The sequence below is a fragment of the Sylvia atricapilla genome, chromosome 5, assembly GCF_009819655.1.
Source record: "Sylvia atricapilla isolate bSylAtr1 chromosome 5, bSylAtr1.pri, whole genome shotgun sequence".
In the NCBI taxonomy this organism is placed as follows: Eukaryota; Metazoa; Chordata; class Aves; order Passeriformes; family Sylviidae; genus Sylvia; species Sylvia atricapilla.
Window position 1 is genome coordinate 48878487 of NC_089144.1, and position 19581 is coordinate 48898067.

The window sequence follows — 19581 nt, forward strand, 5'->3', positions numbered from 1 at the left end:
TTGGTTCTGGTTCTACAGAAGATCCCATTGACTCCACTCGAACTTGGGGCACAGTTCAAAAGCAGAGTGACTTTGGCAGTCACTGCTGGTTTCATGAGCTCCAGCTGCTGTCCCTTGCTGTCCTGGGGGCTGACACAACTGCTTGTGAAGCTGGGCCACCAACTAAACCAGGGAACTTACTCAAGCTTTAAAATAATCCCATGAAAGCTCTTGTGTCATTGAGCCACCATCCAAGTTCAGAGGTAAGGGTAAAGCTGCCCAGGTTTCTCAGCCTCAGCCGGATTTGAGCCATCAAACCAAGGTTTCCCTTTCTAAAGTGAATGAAAATAACTGCAACCAACAAGGCGAGCTTCTTACTAAAATAAGACACATTCCCTCTTCACTTACTTTGACTTTAAACTCAAATAAAGGAGCATAATCATCTCAGAGAAATCACGCCTGTTGGAGGCTTTTTTGTCTGCGCTAATCTTTCCTCCTATTTTACTTTGTAAAAGCTTCTGCTATAGAGTTAATTCTACATGTATGAATTAGAAGTAAAGCGGACAAACATTTAGTAGGAGATAGACTTGGTCTTGAATCCTAAGCAGTGAAGGGGAAAAGGGTTCAAAAAAGGCCATTTTTGCATGGGGTAATGATCAATGGCTCAGTCCTGATGCACCTCAGTGACTAGTGGTGTCCCTCAGGAGTTCATACTGGACCAGTGTTCTTTAAATATCTTCATTAATAACACAGATTAAGGGACAGAGGGCACCCTCAGCAGGTTTGCAGATGACACCAAGCTGAGGGTGCAGCGACACAACTGAAGGACAGGCCAATCCAGAGGGACCTGGACAAGCCCCAGAAGTGGCCCATGGGAGGTGGGGTCTGAGCACAGGAAAGACATCAGCCTGTTGGAATGAGTCCAGAGAAGGCCAATATGATTAAAGGGATGGAGCACCTCTGCTGTGAGGAAAGGCTGAGAGAACTGGGATTGTTCAGCCTGGAAATGAGATGGCTTCAGGGTGACTGTCCTGCTTCCACCCAGGAGGGTTAATTTTTGTAGTAGCCAGGAGAGGTCATGGCAAGAACATGAAGGTTATTCTATACATCTTCTGTCACTGCTAGGGGTGAGGGGAAGGGAGTCTCTTCTGAGGAGCAGGGGTTTCTTCCAGTTGAGTAACTGAGTTGAATGGAGAAGTGAGGAGGCCCAGGTTCTGTCTGTTGTTGGGGTTCCCACAGTGAGGAATTATTTTCTTTTTTGTACTCTCTGTCTTTGCTATAGTGCTGTTACTGTTATTTTCTAATCTCATCGCTGTTTCCAGTGAATTGTTCTTATCCCAGCCCAGCTTTGTCTTTTCTTTGTGCCTCCAATTCTCCTCTCCATCCTGCTGCAAAGGGGCGTGGGGGGTCTGGGGGAGTGAGTGACATCACATGGTTTGGAGAGTCTTGGTGGGAGCACTAAACTGGGGAGCACTAATCCTAAACCATGACAGAAACATAATTGGGGCCTTCCAGTACCTGCAGGGAGCCTACAAGAAAGATGGAGAGGGACTATTTTCAATAACCTGTAGTGATAGGACAAGGGGGAATGGCTTCAAACTGAAACAGGGCAGATCTAGGTCAAACAACAGGAAAAAATGCTTCTCTATGAGGGTGGTGAGGCCCTGGCACAGGCTGCCCAGAGACGCTGTGGAAGTGTCCAAGGCCAGGTTGAACTTGGACTTGGGAGCAACCTGGGATAGTGAAAGGTATTCCTTCCCATGGCAGGGGGCTGGAACTAGATGTTCTTTAAGGCCCCTTCCAATCCAAACCATTCTATGATTCTATGATTTTATGATACTTGGGCTGGATAAGACAGAGGAGGATTCTAGGCAGGCTGTGGGCTGAGGGAGGTGAAGCCAATAATCATTAACTGTCTCAGAGGATATCCAAGCAGGAAAGGGTTTGAATTATAGAAAAATGGCAAAATGCACCAGTGTGAGGAGTGACAGCATATATGTGCTCAAAAGTTAAAAATAAAACCAGTCAGCTTGGACAGCAGGGAAGATGTCTTTAAGAGTCAGAGCAACCAGGCAGGGGATCAGGCTCCCAAGGGAGATAGTCAAGACACCAGAGTGTTTCCAGCAGAAACAGATAAGATATGAGAGGGAATGGTATGTGGAGAAAGGTGTTTTTGTGATGCAGGGGTGCAGGCTTGAGGTTTTCCTCAATTGTGCTCTGCATGATTAAGATGCAAAGAATTCATTACAGATCTGCCATACTTCTCAAGAGGGTAATAACAGATTGTGCAACACTACAGGGATGGGAATAGTATAACAAAACACTAGGAGAGGGGAAAAAAACAAACCCCAAATCAACCACAATCTCATTTTCCTTTTGATTCCAATTAAACAATGAAAATAAGTATAAAAACGTGCTCCTTCTGCCTGCTCCTGCAAAATCTAGTGGTGACAAACAAGGGCTGGGTGCAGGTTCTCTCTTCTCCATTTTTGTATGGCAAGCCTTCCCATCCATTATCCACGTGGATCTTGCTCGAGTTTGCTGATCCTCCCACCCGACAGCACAGTAACAGAGGAGGCTATTTCACCCAGCAGACAGTCAAGGACAAAATTTTGTAATGTAGACCCAGCCCTCAGGCAGATACTGCTGTTGAGCTGAGTTGTTTACATTTTCAGAGTCTATTTTTGCAACCTTGAAGGTTGAAAATATACTTCATTAAAAAAAACCCAAAACCAACCCTCTGTTTTCTTCTATTTTTAAATTTTTCCTGCAGTAAAAGCTGAAAGTCTGATAATATCACATGACACCAAGAGCCCTTCAGAGTCAGCCTACAATGCCCAGGCCTTTAATCTGGCCCAGATGTTATCTCCTACTGTAATAACAAGAAAAGCTATGAAAATATATGTTGAACAGATATGAAGGTAAAAGTTAAATGTTTCAGTGAGTGTCTAATAATCCTGAAAATAATACCGATTTTGGAATGTAAGTACCTCAAATGTTCTGCTTCATATCATTATTCTACTCACCAGCTGTCACATTCTGTGAGGGAGGGAGAACGTGATGTGGACGTCTAGACTTAATGAAAACGTTTAGACGGGTTGAAATCATGAAGTAGATTTTCTCATCTAGAGGAAATGCAAGAAAGCTGCATTTTAAATTGTTTGTTAGGAACGAACAAAGAAGGTAAGGAGGAAAGTGTTTTTCAACTGAGAGTGTGTTACAAAATCTTAACTTTCTAGCCTCTTCAGAAGGAAAACGGTACGTTTACTTGAATACAAGAGGGGAAAATGCTATGTTTAAACACAGCACATCGGCCGCTCGTATTATTGGCAATACTGCTGTAAGCAGCACAAACCCAGCCCACCACATTTAGTTCAGCAAGGGGCACAATAACGCAGAGTAGCCCCGAAAGCGCTGGGAAATAAATCACGCATCATTACATCAGCCGGACAGCAATTCCTGCTGATAAGGGACGCCTGCTCCGTCTGCTCTGGGAAAGGCCGGGAATTATTGCTCTTCGGTCTGCTCACCGGCGGAACGGACCGTAACTTCATTTTGCCCCCTGCCTGCCGCCCGGCCCGCGGGCGATGCTCCGGGTCCAGCCCGTTCCCGGAGCGGGATCGGGAGCGGAGCCTTTGTGCCGCCGCTCGGACGCCGCCACAGCGCTGTGGCAGAAAGTAGTCCCGTCCTCAGGGGCCGGGGCTGGACCGCATCGCAGGCGGCGGAGGGGGCGAGGGGAGGCAAAGTAGTCCCGCTGGAATGCGGCCGCCCCCCACCTCGCCCCGTCCCTGTGCTCGGCGGGTGCCCTAACCCCGCTCACCTCCCTCCCTTTGGGGGCCCCCCCAGGCCGCGCTCCCCGCGGGGCTCTGCCGGCTGCGGGGCTGCCGAGGCTCTGCGCGATCCGCCCGGGAGAAGGCAGCTGCGCGCCCCCGCCCCTCCGCTCCGGCCCTCCCCGAAGGGAGCGGTGCCGAGGGGCGGGCGCTGCGCCGGGAGCCGGCCGGGCACGGCGCGGGAGGAGGAGGAGAAGGAGGAGGAGAAGGAGGAGGAGGACTGTATCCCTGCGCCTGTGCGCGCGGCGGAGGCGGAGGGGTGGATGGGGGAAGGACCGCGGCGGTCGCGGTGAGGCGGCGGCAGCAGCGGCCGGCATGGAGGGCAGCGCCCGCTCCCGCGGCGGCGCGCCGGGGCCGGTGGCCTGCTAGGGACCGGCGAGGGGGGATCTCCGCGGCCGCCCTTCCCCGCCTCCCGCCTCCCCCCCGCCTTTCCCCGCCGCCTCCCCCGCCCGCCTGGAAGCATGAACTGGCAGCGGAGGTGCTGCTCCCCGCCGCCGCCTCCCCGCCGGTGAGAGCGAGGAGGGAGGGAAGATGGGGGCCGTCCTGCGCAGCCTACTCGCCTGCAGTTTTTGTTCCCTGATGCGAGGTGAGCGGGGCGGGCGGCGGCGGGAGGGGCAGGGGGAAAGTTGCCGGGTTGGTGGCGAGGGGCCATGTTTGGGCGTGCGGGAGGGGAGCGGCGCGGCCTGGCTGCCGGCGGGGCGCGGGGCCCGGCGCGGGGGCAGCGCTCCCTCCCTCGCTCCCGGCTCCTGAGCAACTTCCCGACCCGCGCCGGGAGCAGCCCGCCCTGCCAGCGGCCACCGGCCGCGTCCCGAGCCGCCCCATTGTTGTTTTCAAGTTTTTTTCGTTTTCTTTTCCATTTTTTTCTTTTCCTGAAGGCTCTCCCTAAACTATCGCGCGCTCCCCTCCTGTCTCTCTGCAGCCCCAGCAGTCCGTGGGCTCCGGCGGCTCTGGCGCAGAGCTCGGCCCCGCCGGTGTCAGGCTGGTCCCGCGGCGCCCACGGCCGGGCTGGTGCCGTCCTCCCGCCGCGCTTCCATCCCGCGGGGAGCGCGGAGCCCCGCGGCTCGGCCTGCGGGAGCGGGGACTGCCCGGGAGCCGCCGCTCAGCCACCCTGTCCCCGCAGCCAGGGGAGCGAGTGGAGCGCAAGGCTCAGCTCTCAGCTGGGCTGGCGCTGCGCTGGGACTGGAGAGAAGTTTGAGTTCCTCTGGTGAACCACCACGGATGTTCATACAGCTTTAAAGGAGCAGTCGAGTGCTTTACGAGGGGATGTTACTTGAAGTAGCTGAGAATTTTGATTCTACTTCTCGACTCCAACAAAATTCCTTGTCTTGCAGGGCACAATCTAAGAAAAAACAGTTGGGTTTTGTTTTTTTTTTGTTTTTTTTTTTTTTTTTTTTTTTAATGCTGTAAACTTAACTACAGTGGCTATTATCTGTGTTCAGTCTTTCTGGGAAGAAATTGCCTGTGGTGCTTGCATACCTAATTTTTCTGTTTACTTGATTTTGACTTTTTTCATACTAGATGGTCAAGAGATTAATTGCTAACAGTTAACCACATTTTGATCTAGAGAGTTCATCCCCATTAGAGTGTTTTGATGAAAGTTAGTCTAAAGGTGGTGTAGGGTGAAGTAACTGCTCAGTCTCCAGTTGCTCAGTAAGTAATCTGGAAAACAAAGATTTTCATCTCATCCATAGCCTTTTTTTTTTACCCTGTGCATCTGTTTGCCATATTGTATCCTGTTTGCAGAGATACAAATATATTTATTTCAATGACATGTGTAATTTTTCATACTTACGTTGTGGCAGTTAAACCCCAAATTTTAAAAGTTAAGTTGGCTCTGGAGTATAGGGAAAAACTCTTTCCTGATTAGTTTATTTTAATAAGTAACAATCATAGCCATTCTTAATATACCATGTGTTTGGCTTTAATTTAATGTTCAGTGTAGTTCAAATGACAGCACAGAGACAGCTGTTGTATGTGGTGTCACTTAATATTGTTACAGTAATTTCTGCAAATTAATCTCAAAATAGTGGCATGTGCTTTTGCAAATTTTTGTATACTTCGTGCTTAATGGGATACTTGGAAGAAGCATTCAGTTTATAAATCATATGGCTGTCATTTCTTTTCTCATCTCTCACCTCTGTCTATTGCCAAGGACATTTCTGTTTCTTCTGCGTTCACGGTGCCCTGCTGTTTGATTGCCTACCTGAAGTTGTAATCCTCTGTTGGTGACACAATTGCAATTTTCCTACTGGCTAATTGTTACTTTAGATAGCGATAAACAGCGGGAACAGCTGAACCGTGAAGAAACAAAAATCAAATTTTAATGCATCCATCCTCCCTAATAAACAGCATGTATGCAAGTAGAGTAGGTTCGAGTAAGATGTGTGGAGTTCACAAGACGTGTCAGCAGTTCCTTAATGAGGCAGAGGCAGTGCCAGCATGAGTCTGAATAAGCTAATACATGAAAGTAGAGTTGTAGTTAGGAAGTTCACTGTTTGGTTTGTACATTCAGTGCTGTAGAGGATGCCAGGCTGACAGTGCTGGAGACAGAAACCCAGCAAATGTAGCAGTGTGTGTTTGTAGATTGCAGCAGTATCCTCTCTGCTTCCAGAGCCAGCTTCCCATTCTTGTAGAAAAGGCAGATGGACCAGGGTTTATGACAACTGAACTGTTACTCTGAAGAAACTGTGGTGGACTTGCTAACCAATCTGGAAAAGAATAAAATCAGTACCCTGGAAATGCATAAGGACTAGAAGAGGTTTGGAGCTGTTACTGGCTAGAAATGGATGCACAGGGCAAGGCACCTGTCTCAAAAACCATCCAAGGACTGCAATAAACCGGATGCTACTGATGTTGTCAGGGCAAGTGTTCGAATTTCTAAGAGACAGGAGGTTACTGTCATGACAGCTTGCTGTGGGGGTTCTGTGGTTTGGGCTTGGGGTTTTTTTTAATGTTAGAGGTGCTGGGAGAAAGATGTCTGTTCTCTCCTCTTGGCCCATGGTTTGATTTGGGAGGTGGGGCTTCCGCCTCTCTGACCAACAGTATTTCTTGGAGCCACTCTCGTAGGGTATTTTTCCAGAGGAGTGGAGTTAGAGCTGCTCTATGGCAGCTTTGAGGTGTTCTTCAGGACAGCTGTGAAACCAATCAGATAATCGTTCGATGACTGACAGCTGCAAAGAGTACAAGCAATGTCACCACATCTGTCAGGGTGCTGCACAGAAACTCTGAAACTGGGGTTTCAGCTTTTTAAAAAGTGATAAAGAAAGTTCTTCCTCCAGCAGTGTTCATGGCTTGCTTTCTTCCTGAAATAACTCTCCGGTCAGCTTGCAATTGCTGTTTTGTTCTGGCTTTAAACCCTGATCATGCAGGCAGTACATAAAGCTCTTGCTTGAGTAGAAATCCTATAAAGGATATTTGTGCAAACCTACTGAATGTTACAGACTTCTGTGTTTAGAGTCAGATAGTGAAGAAATGAAAATGCCTTTTTGGTAATGAGTATTTTAAAACTGTGGTTCCCTAGAGTTCAGAAGAGAGTTTGTTTAAATCCATTATTATTGATGTTATATTTGTTACTGTTATAATTGATTTTAATCCATTGTTTCTGTTTTCATAAACAGATGCTTGCCTTTTTGTGTTTTTTTAAAGACAGATCCATTTGCATGTTGTTTAGAAGAGAGTTTAATGTTCAAAACTTTGCTTGTGGTGTGTTTGAAACTTTGCTAAACTTTGGTGGTGTGTGCACGTATTTTTCTACCAGAAGTCAGAGAAGGGGATAGGAAATAGTTTTTTACTCCTGAAGCACTCAGGTTGGAGACCAAGTGTGGCATTATCCAGGTAGAGCTATGTTTTTGCATTCAGGTGAAAAGTCTCTCCATCTAGAGACTGTACAATACTATCCCAGTAAGACTTGGAAAAAGATATATTTTTAAATAATCATATTTCTTCACCAAAGCTTGAATAAACCATTTTCTAGTCATTGTGTGATTCCTCAGAAATCAGTGTGCCCTTGTCTGCCGTTTTTGTCTTTCATCTTTTCATAGAACAGTCTAAAATTAGTGTGATCTAAGGTGTTCCAAAATCCACTGTTAATTTTATAGTTCTTTCAATTGCATTTCTGTGATACAGTTTAGTTATCATCAGATTGCTTTAGCTTTTATTTAAAACTGAGAAATTGGGATTTAAGAAGTTGGATGACAATTTTTACTATACTTACTTGGAGGTAAGGTAAAGTAGCATTTTTGACAAGATTTAGGGAGTTCTGAAGATATAAGGAATTCTGGTCAGAGGAGTATGCAGGTAAAGGACTTCTTGTATCCTTCAGCTTGAGTTATATGAAGATATTCAGGTAGAAAACTTTGTTCTTTTTTCTCAGCGATACTGGTTAGAGGGGCATGAACTGTATTCGTGTTTCATTTTTCCCTAGAGAATTGCTTCAATCTGCATTCCCAGAGTTCTAGGTAAGGAATTTGGCCATGAGCTGTAGAATATGTAGAAAGGTTTTGTTTCTTCTTCTTTTTTTTTTTTTTTTTTTTTTTTTTTTTTTTTTTTTTTTTTTTTTTTTTTTTTTTTTTTTTTTTTTTTTTTTTTTTAAGGATTGGTCATACAGGAGCCTTTTAAGCTCTGTCTTTGGGACCTGGAGAAATCTGAGAAATCTGATTCCTTTGGACATCTGTAATCCACCTTTATGATGATGTCGCAATTCAAAAATGCCAGCTTCAAAAATATCTGCTGCAATGCATGTAATATGGGATTTACTTTATAGTTTAAACCAACTAGAGTGAAGATATTTTTTTCTTCCCTCTGAGGGAGTGGGCTAGGGCAGGAGAACAGGGACAAACAGGTCTCAGTTTCTGGTCTGTCACCATTCGTTTCCTTTGGCAGCCAGTCAGCAGGTTTAAATATTATGTTCTTTGTCCCCAACATATTTAGCCTCATTAATTTCCTGAGAAATGTTAAATACGTGGGTTGCTTTGGTGGTATCTTCCAAAGTTCCTCGTACTGCAGGGAGGGTCCATGTTACTGTTGCGTGCCTCCAGAAATGCAGTTGGAACTAAAGCTTTGTTGCATGCTCCTGCTTCTGGCTGAGCTGGTCACTCTGCTGTGTCTGGGAGAGTGCTCAGCTCCTGCTGCAGTTCTCCTGCTGGGGAACCCTCATGTTTCATCCTCACCTGAGAGCTTTGGGTGGAATTCAGGTTGGTAAGGAATGTCTCTCAGATGGACTTCTGCCAGTGAGAAGTGTAAGTTGCTTAGAAAGATGTGGAGGGGGTTGCAGGTGCCCTGCAGGCTTCAGGGATGGCCTGCTCATGTTCACGGTTGGAACTCTCCACTTAAAACTGAGCCCTGGAATTTTAAATGCTGTGGCTCACCAAGGGTGACTGTTGGTGTGTACACATGAGGTTTGGGATGAGCCGGCAGCCAGTGCTTCCACTTCTGTGCCGAGCACTTTGTAGTGATGACTCTTCCAAAGTGTAATTGCTGTTCAGTGAAGGAAGCACATGCTCTCCTCACAACCTTCAGTTCTTCACCTTGCACGTCAGGTATGGCTTCAGAGTATGTACCACTTGCAGAGTTACACAGTGCTCCAAAGAAAGAGGCTGTGTCGTTCTTTTGTGGTAATTGTCCAAGGCTTGAAGGGAAAGCTTTGGATCTTTCATGGATTATACATAAATGCTGGGTATTGACACCCTAAATATTAATCAACCTTTTCCAATTTATATATTTGCCAGGCAAGCTGACAGACAGCCTTCATTAAACTCTCCAGATATCCTTGTAGTTTATAAATATTTATGTCTGGACATTCACAATGTGAAAGGCCTGCTATTTGCTCCACATGGATAAACTTACTCAGAACACAGTGCTTGCATTTGCAAGTAGAAATGATCTCTTGTTGCCGTTTCTGCTTTCTGACATGTTCTCTGGTGAAATGGTTATGAAAATAGGGTGGGGTTTTTGTCTCATTATTATCTTGCTACAGACCTTTCTATTTTCATGTAGTTGGCACAGTTCCCCATCAATTTTGAAATGGAGTCAAAGTCTATGAATAGAACGGGAATACTGCTAATACCTTTGTCTGTAATACCTTATTCCTAATAGGCTTTTAAGAAATTAACTGGTCAAAGTCTAGGTTAAAAGAAGCAGTGCTTTAGTTAGTAAAACTTTGTTTCCTTTGCAAAATATTATAAATTACTTGGAGAAAGAAGTATGTCAGTTTAAAAGATGGAATGTTTTTGAGCTTCAGTATTTATATGGAGAGAACAATAATGAAATGTTTTTAATATAAACAGACATGGAGAATGGCAACATTCATACAGATTTTTTTAGTATCTTGTTACGGGATCACATTACCTAAATAGAATTACTCCCTTGTGATATAATCAGTGCAGCAATAATGGGATTATAGTTTTAATTCTGTTTATGAGGGCCATGTGTGAGTTCTTGATGTCAGATTCGAAAAGTAATCATATTTGAAACAGAAAATTTTAATCAACTAGCTATATAATTTTGCTTAATCAAAAATTATTTGTTTTCTTCTCCATGATACCTTTATATTTTTGCCCCTACTCTTCCCCTCTCTGCCCAGTCTGTTCCCAGAGGAAAACTAGTTTGTAAGCAGTGTGCTGAGGTTTTTTTAACTATTTGTGCCTCTAGAACTCTTTAATAACAAAGATTCTCCATTGTCAGAGAGTTCAGGCTTCTGTTAAGTAGCTTGATGTGTTTGCTGGAATTCTGGAAGTCAAGGATGTGTGGAAAGTAACAGAAATTTAAGGTGTCAGAGAATTTCAAACGTAGTTGTTCTGTCAAAGCAGGGAATAAAACTCCTGCTTATACTTATAGTATTAGTGTTAATTAAAATATTAACGCTTTAGAAATTCAAGAATCCTCTTGTCCATGCAGAGAAAGAATGTTAAGGATAACAGAGGAGAAGGAATTTGTAGAGCTTGTAGTGAGTGTTAGAATGTCCATTTAGAAATGCAGTGATGTTCTTACAGCTCAAAACCTTAACTGAAGCTCAGCAGTTATGCTTTTACCCTGTAGGTAATGGTAAAGTGAATAAGTAAGATAATTCCAAATTGGGTGGTTTTGTGTTTATGGGTTTATTTGTTTTTCTTTTACATTTCCACAAGTGAGTCCCATTCAGTATGAAAAAGACAAGGTCATTCACCTTTTCCAAGGGATCCTGCATATATATGTGTGTGTGTGTTGTTTTATAGGGTGGTTTGTTTGTTTGTTTTTTCCTATGTGTCATTACATCTAAAGTGAGCATGTTGAACATTTGACATTAATAATGCAGGGATATTAAAAGTATGAGAATTAAAAGTATGCTACAACAGTTTTTTCCTCAAATAAAAATTACCTGTACAATAACTCTCAAAATTACTGAAGTATGTTCTTCAATATGAGTGGGTAATATTTCCTTACCCATTAAAAACCTAAATTCCCTAAGTGTTCATTTTAACTGGGGCCTTTTGTGCTGAATCAGAGTTCCTGCTTTACAGCAACTTCCTGATAATGCTTAAAAAATCTAAACTAACAAAAAACCCCAGCCTCGAAGCAGAAAAAATAAGCTGTTTTGAGTGATTTGGTTTTTACCTGGTGAGACAAACTGACACACTTCAAGAAATATTTTTTGAGTATCTTTTACACTGGCGTGCAATCCTGGGTAAGTTGTTGGAAAAGTCATCTAAGAATAGTTCATTGTCTGTGAACACCTTGTCAGTGTGGAGAAACTTCCTTGTTTGTTGGAAGTATGCTGCTGTTGAGGGTGTGAGTTCTTTGATCCATGTGGAACTAACAGCAATTGGGGTAAGACCCTGTGGCTTGGGCTGTTCCTACGTGTTCATTGGGTTACACTCCAGTGAAGGAGGTGAGTGAGCTGGTAGGAGTGACTGGGAGTAACACTCTCAGGCTATTCCCGACTGGATGTGCACCCTCAAATGTGAGCTGTTTAACCTGGAGGACATAATGAACTGCAGTTGCTCCAGAGTAGCAACAAACCTTGGGGCATTCCCACCTCGGCTTGCCAGGGTGTACAAATTGTGTTTTGCGGCCTTTAGCCTTCCTAGAATTTGGGAAATGGGCTCCTGCTGTCACAGCACCACAGTGTTGTGTCTCAGTGCTCTCCTTTAGTGGATGGACTCAGCTTCAACAGCTTCCTGAGGAATACGATCGGCTTTGGGTTTGTTTTCTTACTGTTAGAAGTGCTGAAGGAAAAGGTGGTGCCAGAAGGTGTGAAGGGCAGCGTTTTATTTCAGTGTGTTCCTCATCATCACAGCGCTTAGTTTAGATTGCAGAATACCACCCCTGTTCAGGTGTGGGACTCTCATTGGTAGAGGCAAACAGGACTCCTTTTCTGCAGGAGCAGAGGTGCTTGCTAACTAACTTTTTCATTAAACAGACTGTGTCGATTTAAACATGGGTGTTGCCAGTAGAACTGGGGAAGTATTGCCAATGCATGTGGAACTGGTATGACTTCATCTGCAAGCACTGTGTGCTGTTCTGACAACTGCTTGAGAGGCTGCAAGAGTGTTGAAGGAAGATTATGAGGACACCTGAGAAAATGAACTGTATAATGTTGAAGGTCTGCAGACATGAATGTGGATCACGGAAGTACTTGATTACACATCCCTAAGGACTTTTCCTGCTTTCCATAGCCTGCAGTTTGCCCTGGAAGGTGCCAGGTCACCTTTATTTTGCTGCTGCTCTGTAAGCAGAAGGGTCATGGCAGAAGGTGGTAGTGTTCTATGGTAATGCAGCTGCAAGCTGATGCCTGACCAGGGAGCATCAGCTCTCTGCTCATCCCGTTGTCAGCGAGGTAGATTCAGAATATAAAGTTAGAAAAATGTCAGAGCTAAAGCACTGTGTTCCCCCCGCCATGAGAGTGCAATCAAAAGAACTTCAGAACAGGGGAGTCCGTGTTACAGAAGGGTGGACAAAAGATCTGTGTGAGTGAGCTACCTAGCACTAAGAAGAGCCACATTCTGGTAACCCTCCTGTATGCTGTATGGCTCTGTTGCCAGTGGGATGATTTGGCAGGTGATGCCTGCTATTCAGAAAATGTTTTGCCTGTCATGAGCTGGAACTTCATGGTGTACTTCAGTCATGAGTGCTTTCGCTATAATCTGGCAGGTCTGTTGACTTTTTATGCCTGGATCTGGTATTTCTATCCTTTCTGAGGTCCTGCTTCTTCTTTTTTTTTTTTTTTTTTTTTTTCTCCTCTCATTCTGATGACTCTGTCCTTCTGTCTTGAGTAAGGTATTTTCCCCCTGTATTTAGCAGGAATAAATAAAGGCTAACTTGCTGCCTTTCTACCAGCTAGTCCTGCAGGATGTCTTGTTCTCTACAGCTGGTATCTGGCCAAAGGCCTAAAAACAGTGAAGTTTAGTGCAGAATCCAGATGCTGTTGTTGCCTAGCTTGGTATCTTTGCTGTTGCACTGATATGGCTACTCATCTCCTCCACTGGCCTGCTGCTCCTGTGACCTTTTGAGTTACCATGTGAACAGCCCTTGCGTGGCTTTAGCCTGAGGAATATACTTTAGGTTAACTGAAAAAAGGAGAAAATGTCCTTTCTGCCAAGTTTGGACTGCCTCATGCTCATTTACTGAATTCCTGGTTGCCTCCTGTGTCCTGCCAGTGTATTTGTGAGAATAAGGAGGTTCAGAGAGAAGAGTGCTCTCTGTTCACAGTGAAAGAGGAATAGTGGGTACTAGTAAGTCAGTTCATTATCTTTGTTTTTAAAAATTATGGAATTGTGTATTCTGTGGAAATATTTGGAAAGTGCTGTGACAGAGAACTTGGTGCAAAATTCTGACCTGTTGCTTGCTGTGCTTAAAACTTTCATGTATTTCCTGGTGATTTTATTGTTTCCTTGAAAATTTTAAACGGTCTCTGTATAAGTTTCTTAAGACTTGCTCCCTTCTGTTTGGAAAACTTTGTTAATTTTCAAATTGTCTTTCTTCTTATTTGATACAAGTCTCCCAGGCTTTATTCCCAATGCCACCTCAATCTTTTCATTCTTGCTTCTCCAAGTTGAGCAGCAAAGCTCAAACATTTGCAGAAGATCAATATACAGAATTTTTTAGAAGCATGAGCAGTGATGAAGAATTTTGAAACCTAGGGAGTGAAGGGGCAGCCCTCATAACTGACTACCACTCCAGAAACTTTTCCATACATCCTTGTGTTGGTTCTCTGTAGGACATCTTGGGGATGGTTATTAGATTGCATACAAGGAGTTTTGTGTATTGAGTGGTTTTAGAGAGGTTGCAATTAATGTTCTTTGCTGGTTATCTATGTCCATTTCTCTGCTTTTCTTTCTCCGGTGAGCTGAATGTGAGTGTGTGTCATTCTGTCAAGGCATTTGGAGTCCTTGCTTACTGTGTGTCATCCAGGTCAGCATAGATTTGTTTGGTACATCTCATCACTGTGTCTCCTCTTTTCTGCTGTCCTCATAGCAGTGTGCCTGGTAGTACCAATTCACTATAAATACTCCAAGTTCTTCAGCAAGACTTTTAAAAGATGGGAGTATTCCCTTCCCAGCTCAACAACATCTTTCAGTGTGACAATCTGTGGGGTTTCTTACCTGTGACTTCTGCATGGGTATTTCTTTCCGCAGTGTCAGCAGTTGCTCAATGGTTTCCACAGTGTGATTCTGTGGTAGGTGGCCACAACTTATCTGTGACCACCTCCGCTCTGAGTCCTTAACTGGAGGTTCATGAGCAACTGCTTCAACTAATTAGTCCAAGCTGATGCAGCCTTTGATTTCCCTGCCGTGCTAGTGCTTATATTGATTTGATTTTTGGTCTGAACTGATTCTGGATGATGGCTAAAAATTACTTTTTTGGCAGGTGGTGGGGAGAGCTCAGTAGCCTTCTGCTGGTTTAGCTCCCTGCATTGTCTTGCCGTGGCACGGGACAAGTTCTTGAGCCAGCGAAAAGGAGGGTCAGGAACCAGCAGCTGGAAAGGGAAGCTGAGGAGAAAGGAGATAGCTGGAGTCACGTCTTGAGCAGATCCAGCAGGCTGCCAGTGGAGGGGAGAGAGCTGCTCTCTCTTCCAGCTCCCTTATGTCAGCTTTGAGTTTGCTGGACCACTTCTTGAGTTGATTCAACCTGCTAACCCAGTCAAACCTTTTGCTGATGTAGTGATTTGAATGAGCTTGGGGAGGGGCCTTTAACTGAGGGAGGGGGTAGAACAGCATTACTGGGGCTTTGGACGGAGAAAAAAGGATTTGGGGGAAATGAGACTCTGCTAATTGCTTTAGCCAGGCTAAACTTCATGTCAGTGAAAGAGAATAAGGATGTTGAAGGTAACGCTGTCCTTGCCTCAGGGTACCAGAGCTGTCCTGCATCACTGAAGCTAGAAAGGAGAACGTGGGAGTTTGTGGAAAAGGCCACTGGACTAGTTATAAAAGTGTGACAAATTCTAACAGCTTCAGATTGCCATTTAAACACCAAAAAGATGTAAAAGCCTTTCTGGCTGGTAAAGTGCTTGTTTTATGCTGGTTTGTCACTTTGCATCCTGTGGGCAGCAGAGTTTTTATCCCTGTAACAGATGCCCATAAGTCAGATGCACAAAGCAAGACTTGAGTAAACAAGCGTAAGGGAAAAGAAACTTGGGTGTCCTGGGAATTAGCAACTTTCAGTAAGAGAGACAGGAGTTGCAGCCAAGAGAAATACGTGGTGTAAGAACTGGAGTTTGGTGGTGGGAATAAGGATGCTGGTAGAATTCTAGTTGCAAAAAAGACAACATCTGAACTTTCATACTGCATGTGGTAAACTTAAGAAGGGTCTTCGGTGAACGCTGGAGTTAAGAAACAGTTGCGGGCTCAGTGGCCACTGCTGCCAGAAGTTTACCATGTAAATTATTTTTATTGCTGTTGAAATGTGTTAAACTTGAGTTTTTGTAACTTTTGTGTTCTTTAAGGAAACATTTGTTCCTGCTGGTGGGTACAAAAAAAATCCCTTAGTTTGTAACTAAGTATAGCTCTTAACTCTGTATTGGGTACTTTAATTAGAAGAATTTCCTGCATGTAGACTTCTCAGGTCATAGAGGATGTGGTAATATTCATTACTATTTTTGTTTTTGATTTCCAGGATAGCTGTTTTTGTCTTCCAAGTATATGTGTTTCTCTTTAGTTTGTTGCAGTTACACTATATTTTATTATTATGTCTATGGGAAGAGAAATAAAAACATGTAAAGAGTTCAGGTTCTTAAAAGAAATCTGAATTGTATCTTTTTGCCCCATTATAACTTAAACTGCTAAATATTTGCTCAGCTTTGAAAGGAGATGTTCTTGGACTTCTTCCCAGGCTGTTAGTACAGTTCATAACTTCATTATTTAAGAAAGCCATCCCCTCAGTGTCCTGTGCTTTCGAAGTTGGGACAGGGTGGGATCTCCTGGCACAATTTTGCTCTTGGCGCTGCTGCCTGAGTGAAGGAAATGCAGAGATGATGCTAATGCTGCCAACTTCAGTGACTGGGTTTTATAGCACGTTGAAGCTGTCGTGTTTTCTGGGAAGGGCTGGAGGCAGTGTGGAACAAACCTGGTTTTTATTATTTTGGTGATGCAGGCTTCATTCCTGACTGTCGCAACAAATTGGAAAGCTTACCATGCTCATCTGCCAGCCCTTTGGAATGTGTTACAAGTTGTGGCTTTGAATCAATCTGCATGAAGCTGCACATCCTGAGTGTAGCTGTGTTTCTCCTGAGTTGTCATTCAGCTAAGCTGTCTCACTGACGCACAAGTGTTTGTCTGCAGTCCCTGCTCGGCCAGTCTGGGCTCCAGCAGGGAGTGAGTAACCTCTGCAGCGTGGCTGTGTGAGGCTCAGCAGTGCCTTCAGGCCTGCCTGATCACCTGGTGTTCCAGTTCAGTGCATGCTGTGTGCATGGGCGCTCCGTGTTGCACATAATAATGGAGCTTCTACTCACTGGTGTGTGGATTTACTTTTTTCCAAATGCTGGGCACGCTGTCTTACTAGAGAAAGCTGTGCCAGCTGCCTGCACAGTCTCCTGTGTGCACTAGATGACACTGAGCTGGCTGTTAACTAGATTTTTCAGGTTACAGTTGTAGGCAGGCTTTAAAAAGTAAAGGATTTTATTGCGTTACATTTTTTTTATGCCTTGCAGTTTACTGAATACTTTTTTTTCTGAAACAGGTTGTCTTCATAAGCAATCTGCCCTTCAAGAAAATGTACTCTTAATTGATTTTAAATCTTAAGGGGTGGGAAATTATGCAAGAAAAGGATGGGAAGGTAATCTCTAAACTTGAAAGTTTTTTTCTGCATTAAAATATGGCTTTTTGGGGAAGGGAATACAAATACAAATTTGGTATTATTAAAACCAAGGAAGTTTCACCTCTCCCTTGTAAAATCTAAAGTTCACCAAAAATCAAGTTATATTCAGTGTTTCTAAATTTAGGATGACAGTCTAAGTAATTCAGGTTTTTTAGAAACCAACACAACTCCCACCACCTCAAAACACATGTACAACTCATTTAATTGCAGGTAGATTAAGGAGCTTTCTTAGTTCTTTCAGCTTCTCTCAATTCATATGTGGCAGTGTCTTTGAGAAATTGTTTTGTGATGAGATAATGAGGGCAGTAGTCCAGTCTTGGAAACCAAGCTTTTGAATTTACTGAAGTCTGTTATATTTCTAATTTCAGTGTGAGTTTGTCATACAGGGAACGGTTCTTCTTCTGGGGGAGAGTGGCCTTTGACATCACTGAGCCATGCGTGTCTGTGGCTCTGTAAATTTTGACCTTTTGGTTAGGACATACATCGTGCAGCAAATTTGAAATGCCCACCTATGCTGAGGAATAAATCTGCAAGATCCCTGTGAAATTTGTGTGGTGACAGGTAGAGGAGTATTTATGGACCTAAATGCCTTTGTTGAGCTCTGGTGCTACAGTTTCTGAGTAAATGCTGGGAAAGGTAGAAATGTTTTCTGATAGTAGATTTTAAAGAGTGTCATTGCCTTATACAACTGTGGTGTTTTTCTGAACCTTTTGTTGAAGTAGGAACGCAGCTGGAATTTTCATAATGCTATATATAGCTTGTGGTTAAGGACAATTAAGGAGGCATATTACATTTAAGAAGCTGTCTTTTTTATGGTTGCTGCTTTACATTAGTCATCTCAGCTGCTATTATGAAAAATATACAGACTGTGCAAACTGACAGAGTAAGCAAATAAAGTATATAAAATGAAGGCTTTGTGTTAGAGAACTAAGCAAGACTGGTAGAGCTGAGTTTGAAAGAACTATGTTGTCCATTCCTGTAGATTTATTTTTGTCCCTACCTCCTCATACTGCCTTCAACACTCTAAACCAACATTCACCTCATGCTGTGCAATGGATTTTGTATTTTTATGTGCCATATGTAAAATGTCTGAGATACATAATTTCAGGGAGTATTGATATGCAGGTGGCTCCGATAGCTTGGTGTAAATTATGCTTCTATAGAGGTGGAGTGTATTATTATTAAATTCTATCAAGAAAAATAATCCTTGCTCAGGTGAGCCAGTACGGGGTGCTTAGAAAACTGCTTTGCTGATCTTTCTGAAAAGAAAGATTTCAGACAGAAAACTGTCTTTCTGATCCTTCTCTACAGAGCAGCATCATTTGGGCACTTCAAACCTCCATTTTCTTTGTTCTCTCCCTTCTTCTTTAATGTTATTTTAATAACGCACAACCCAGAATAGCGAGCTGCCCGTTACCAAGACTTGTAACCAAGTCGAAAAGCTTTGAGTCGGTGCTTTTTAACCAAACTCCAAAACGCCTCCCCGGTATTTCTTATTTTTGTAAAGATACTCCTGAATCAGTAAGACACACCGTCGCGGTGCAAGTTATGCCTGATAGGAGCGATGCTAACACGTGTCTGTGTGTGTCCCATGCGCAGCTGCCCCGCTGCTGCTGTACGCCAACCGCCGGGACCTGCGGCTGGTGGACGCCGCCCACGGCAAGGAGAACGCCACGGTGATCGTGGGGGGCCTGGAGGACGCTGCCGCCGTGGACTTTGTGTTCCTCAAGGGCTTCATCTACTGGAGCGATGTCAGCGAGGAGGCCATCAAACGGACAGAGTTCAATAAATCTGGGAGCGTACAGAACGTGGTCGTCTCCGGGCTGCTGTCGCCCGACGGGCTGGCCTGTGACTGGCTGGGGGAGAAGCTGTACTGGACGGATTCGGAAACAAATCGCATCGAGGTTTCTAACTTAGACGGGTCGCTGAGGAAAGTTTTGTTCTGGCAAGAGTTGGATCAGCCCAGAGCAATCGCCTTAGATCCTGCTAGAGGGTAAGTCTTTTTTAAAAATAGTTACAAATACCAACATTTGTGCTGTTTCTTGTTTGTTGAATGATTTCAAACGTTATTGTCAAAGTTATGCTAAGCCTATTTGCATCATTTGTTTCTCTTTCTATTGGTGTGATTTGCAGGCTTCTGAAGTTCCATTCATACTGGTTTGTGAACGATCAGGAATCATCAGACTTTAAAAAACAGTGCTAGGAACTTAGTTTGGCTGCAATGCAGAAGATTAGCAGAAATGGAGAAGTTCTAACCTAAAACCTAATCCAATCTACTTTCCTCAAAAGGCTGTGTCAGCTGCCTGTGGACAGACTGACTTGTGCCTAACTGAAGTGTCAGGAAATGAAATTTTTTTTGAGCTTTATTCGTTGTTGATATTTATGCTTTATTGAAGCATCTGAAAAAAAATGGGAGAAGTCAACATACTGTATCAATAACAACTTGAGATGTGTTTTGAAGCTGAAAATTTTCAAGAGAGGCTCC

The 19581-nt window shown here is 44.0% G+C and overlaps 1 protein-coding gene across 2 annotated transcripts in view; it reads left to right on the forward strand.

Moving 5' to 3' along the window:
* The first annotated feature begins 4033 nt into the window (after positions 1 to 4033).
* LRP6 (LDL receptor related protein 6) overlaps positions 4034 to 19581 on the forward strand; it is a 107576-nt gene continuing 92028 nt past the window's right edge. For both annotated transcript variants that reach the window (XM_066319434.1, XM_066319435.1), the window contains exons 1-2: positions 4034 to 4395; positions 18696 to 19089. In XM_066319434.1, coding sequence (XP_066175531.1) covers positions 4341 to 4395; positions 18696 to 19089 — 449 coding nt within the window. In that variant the 5' untranslated portion in view covers positions 4034 to 4340. The remainder of the gene's footprint in view (positions 4396 to 18695; positions 19090 to 19581) is intronic.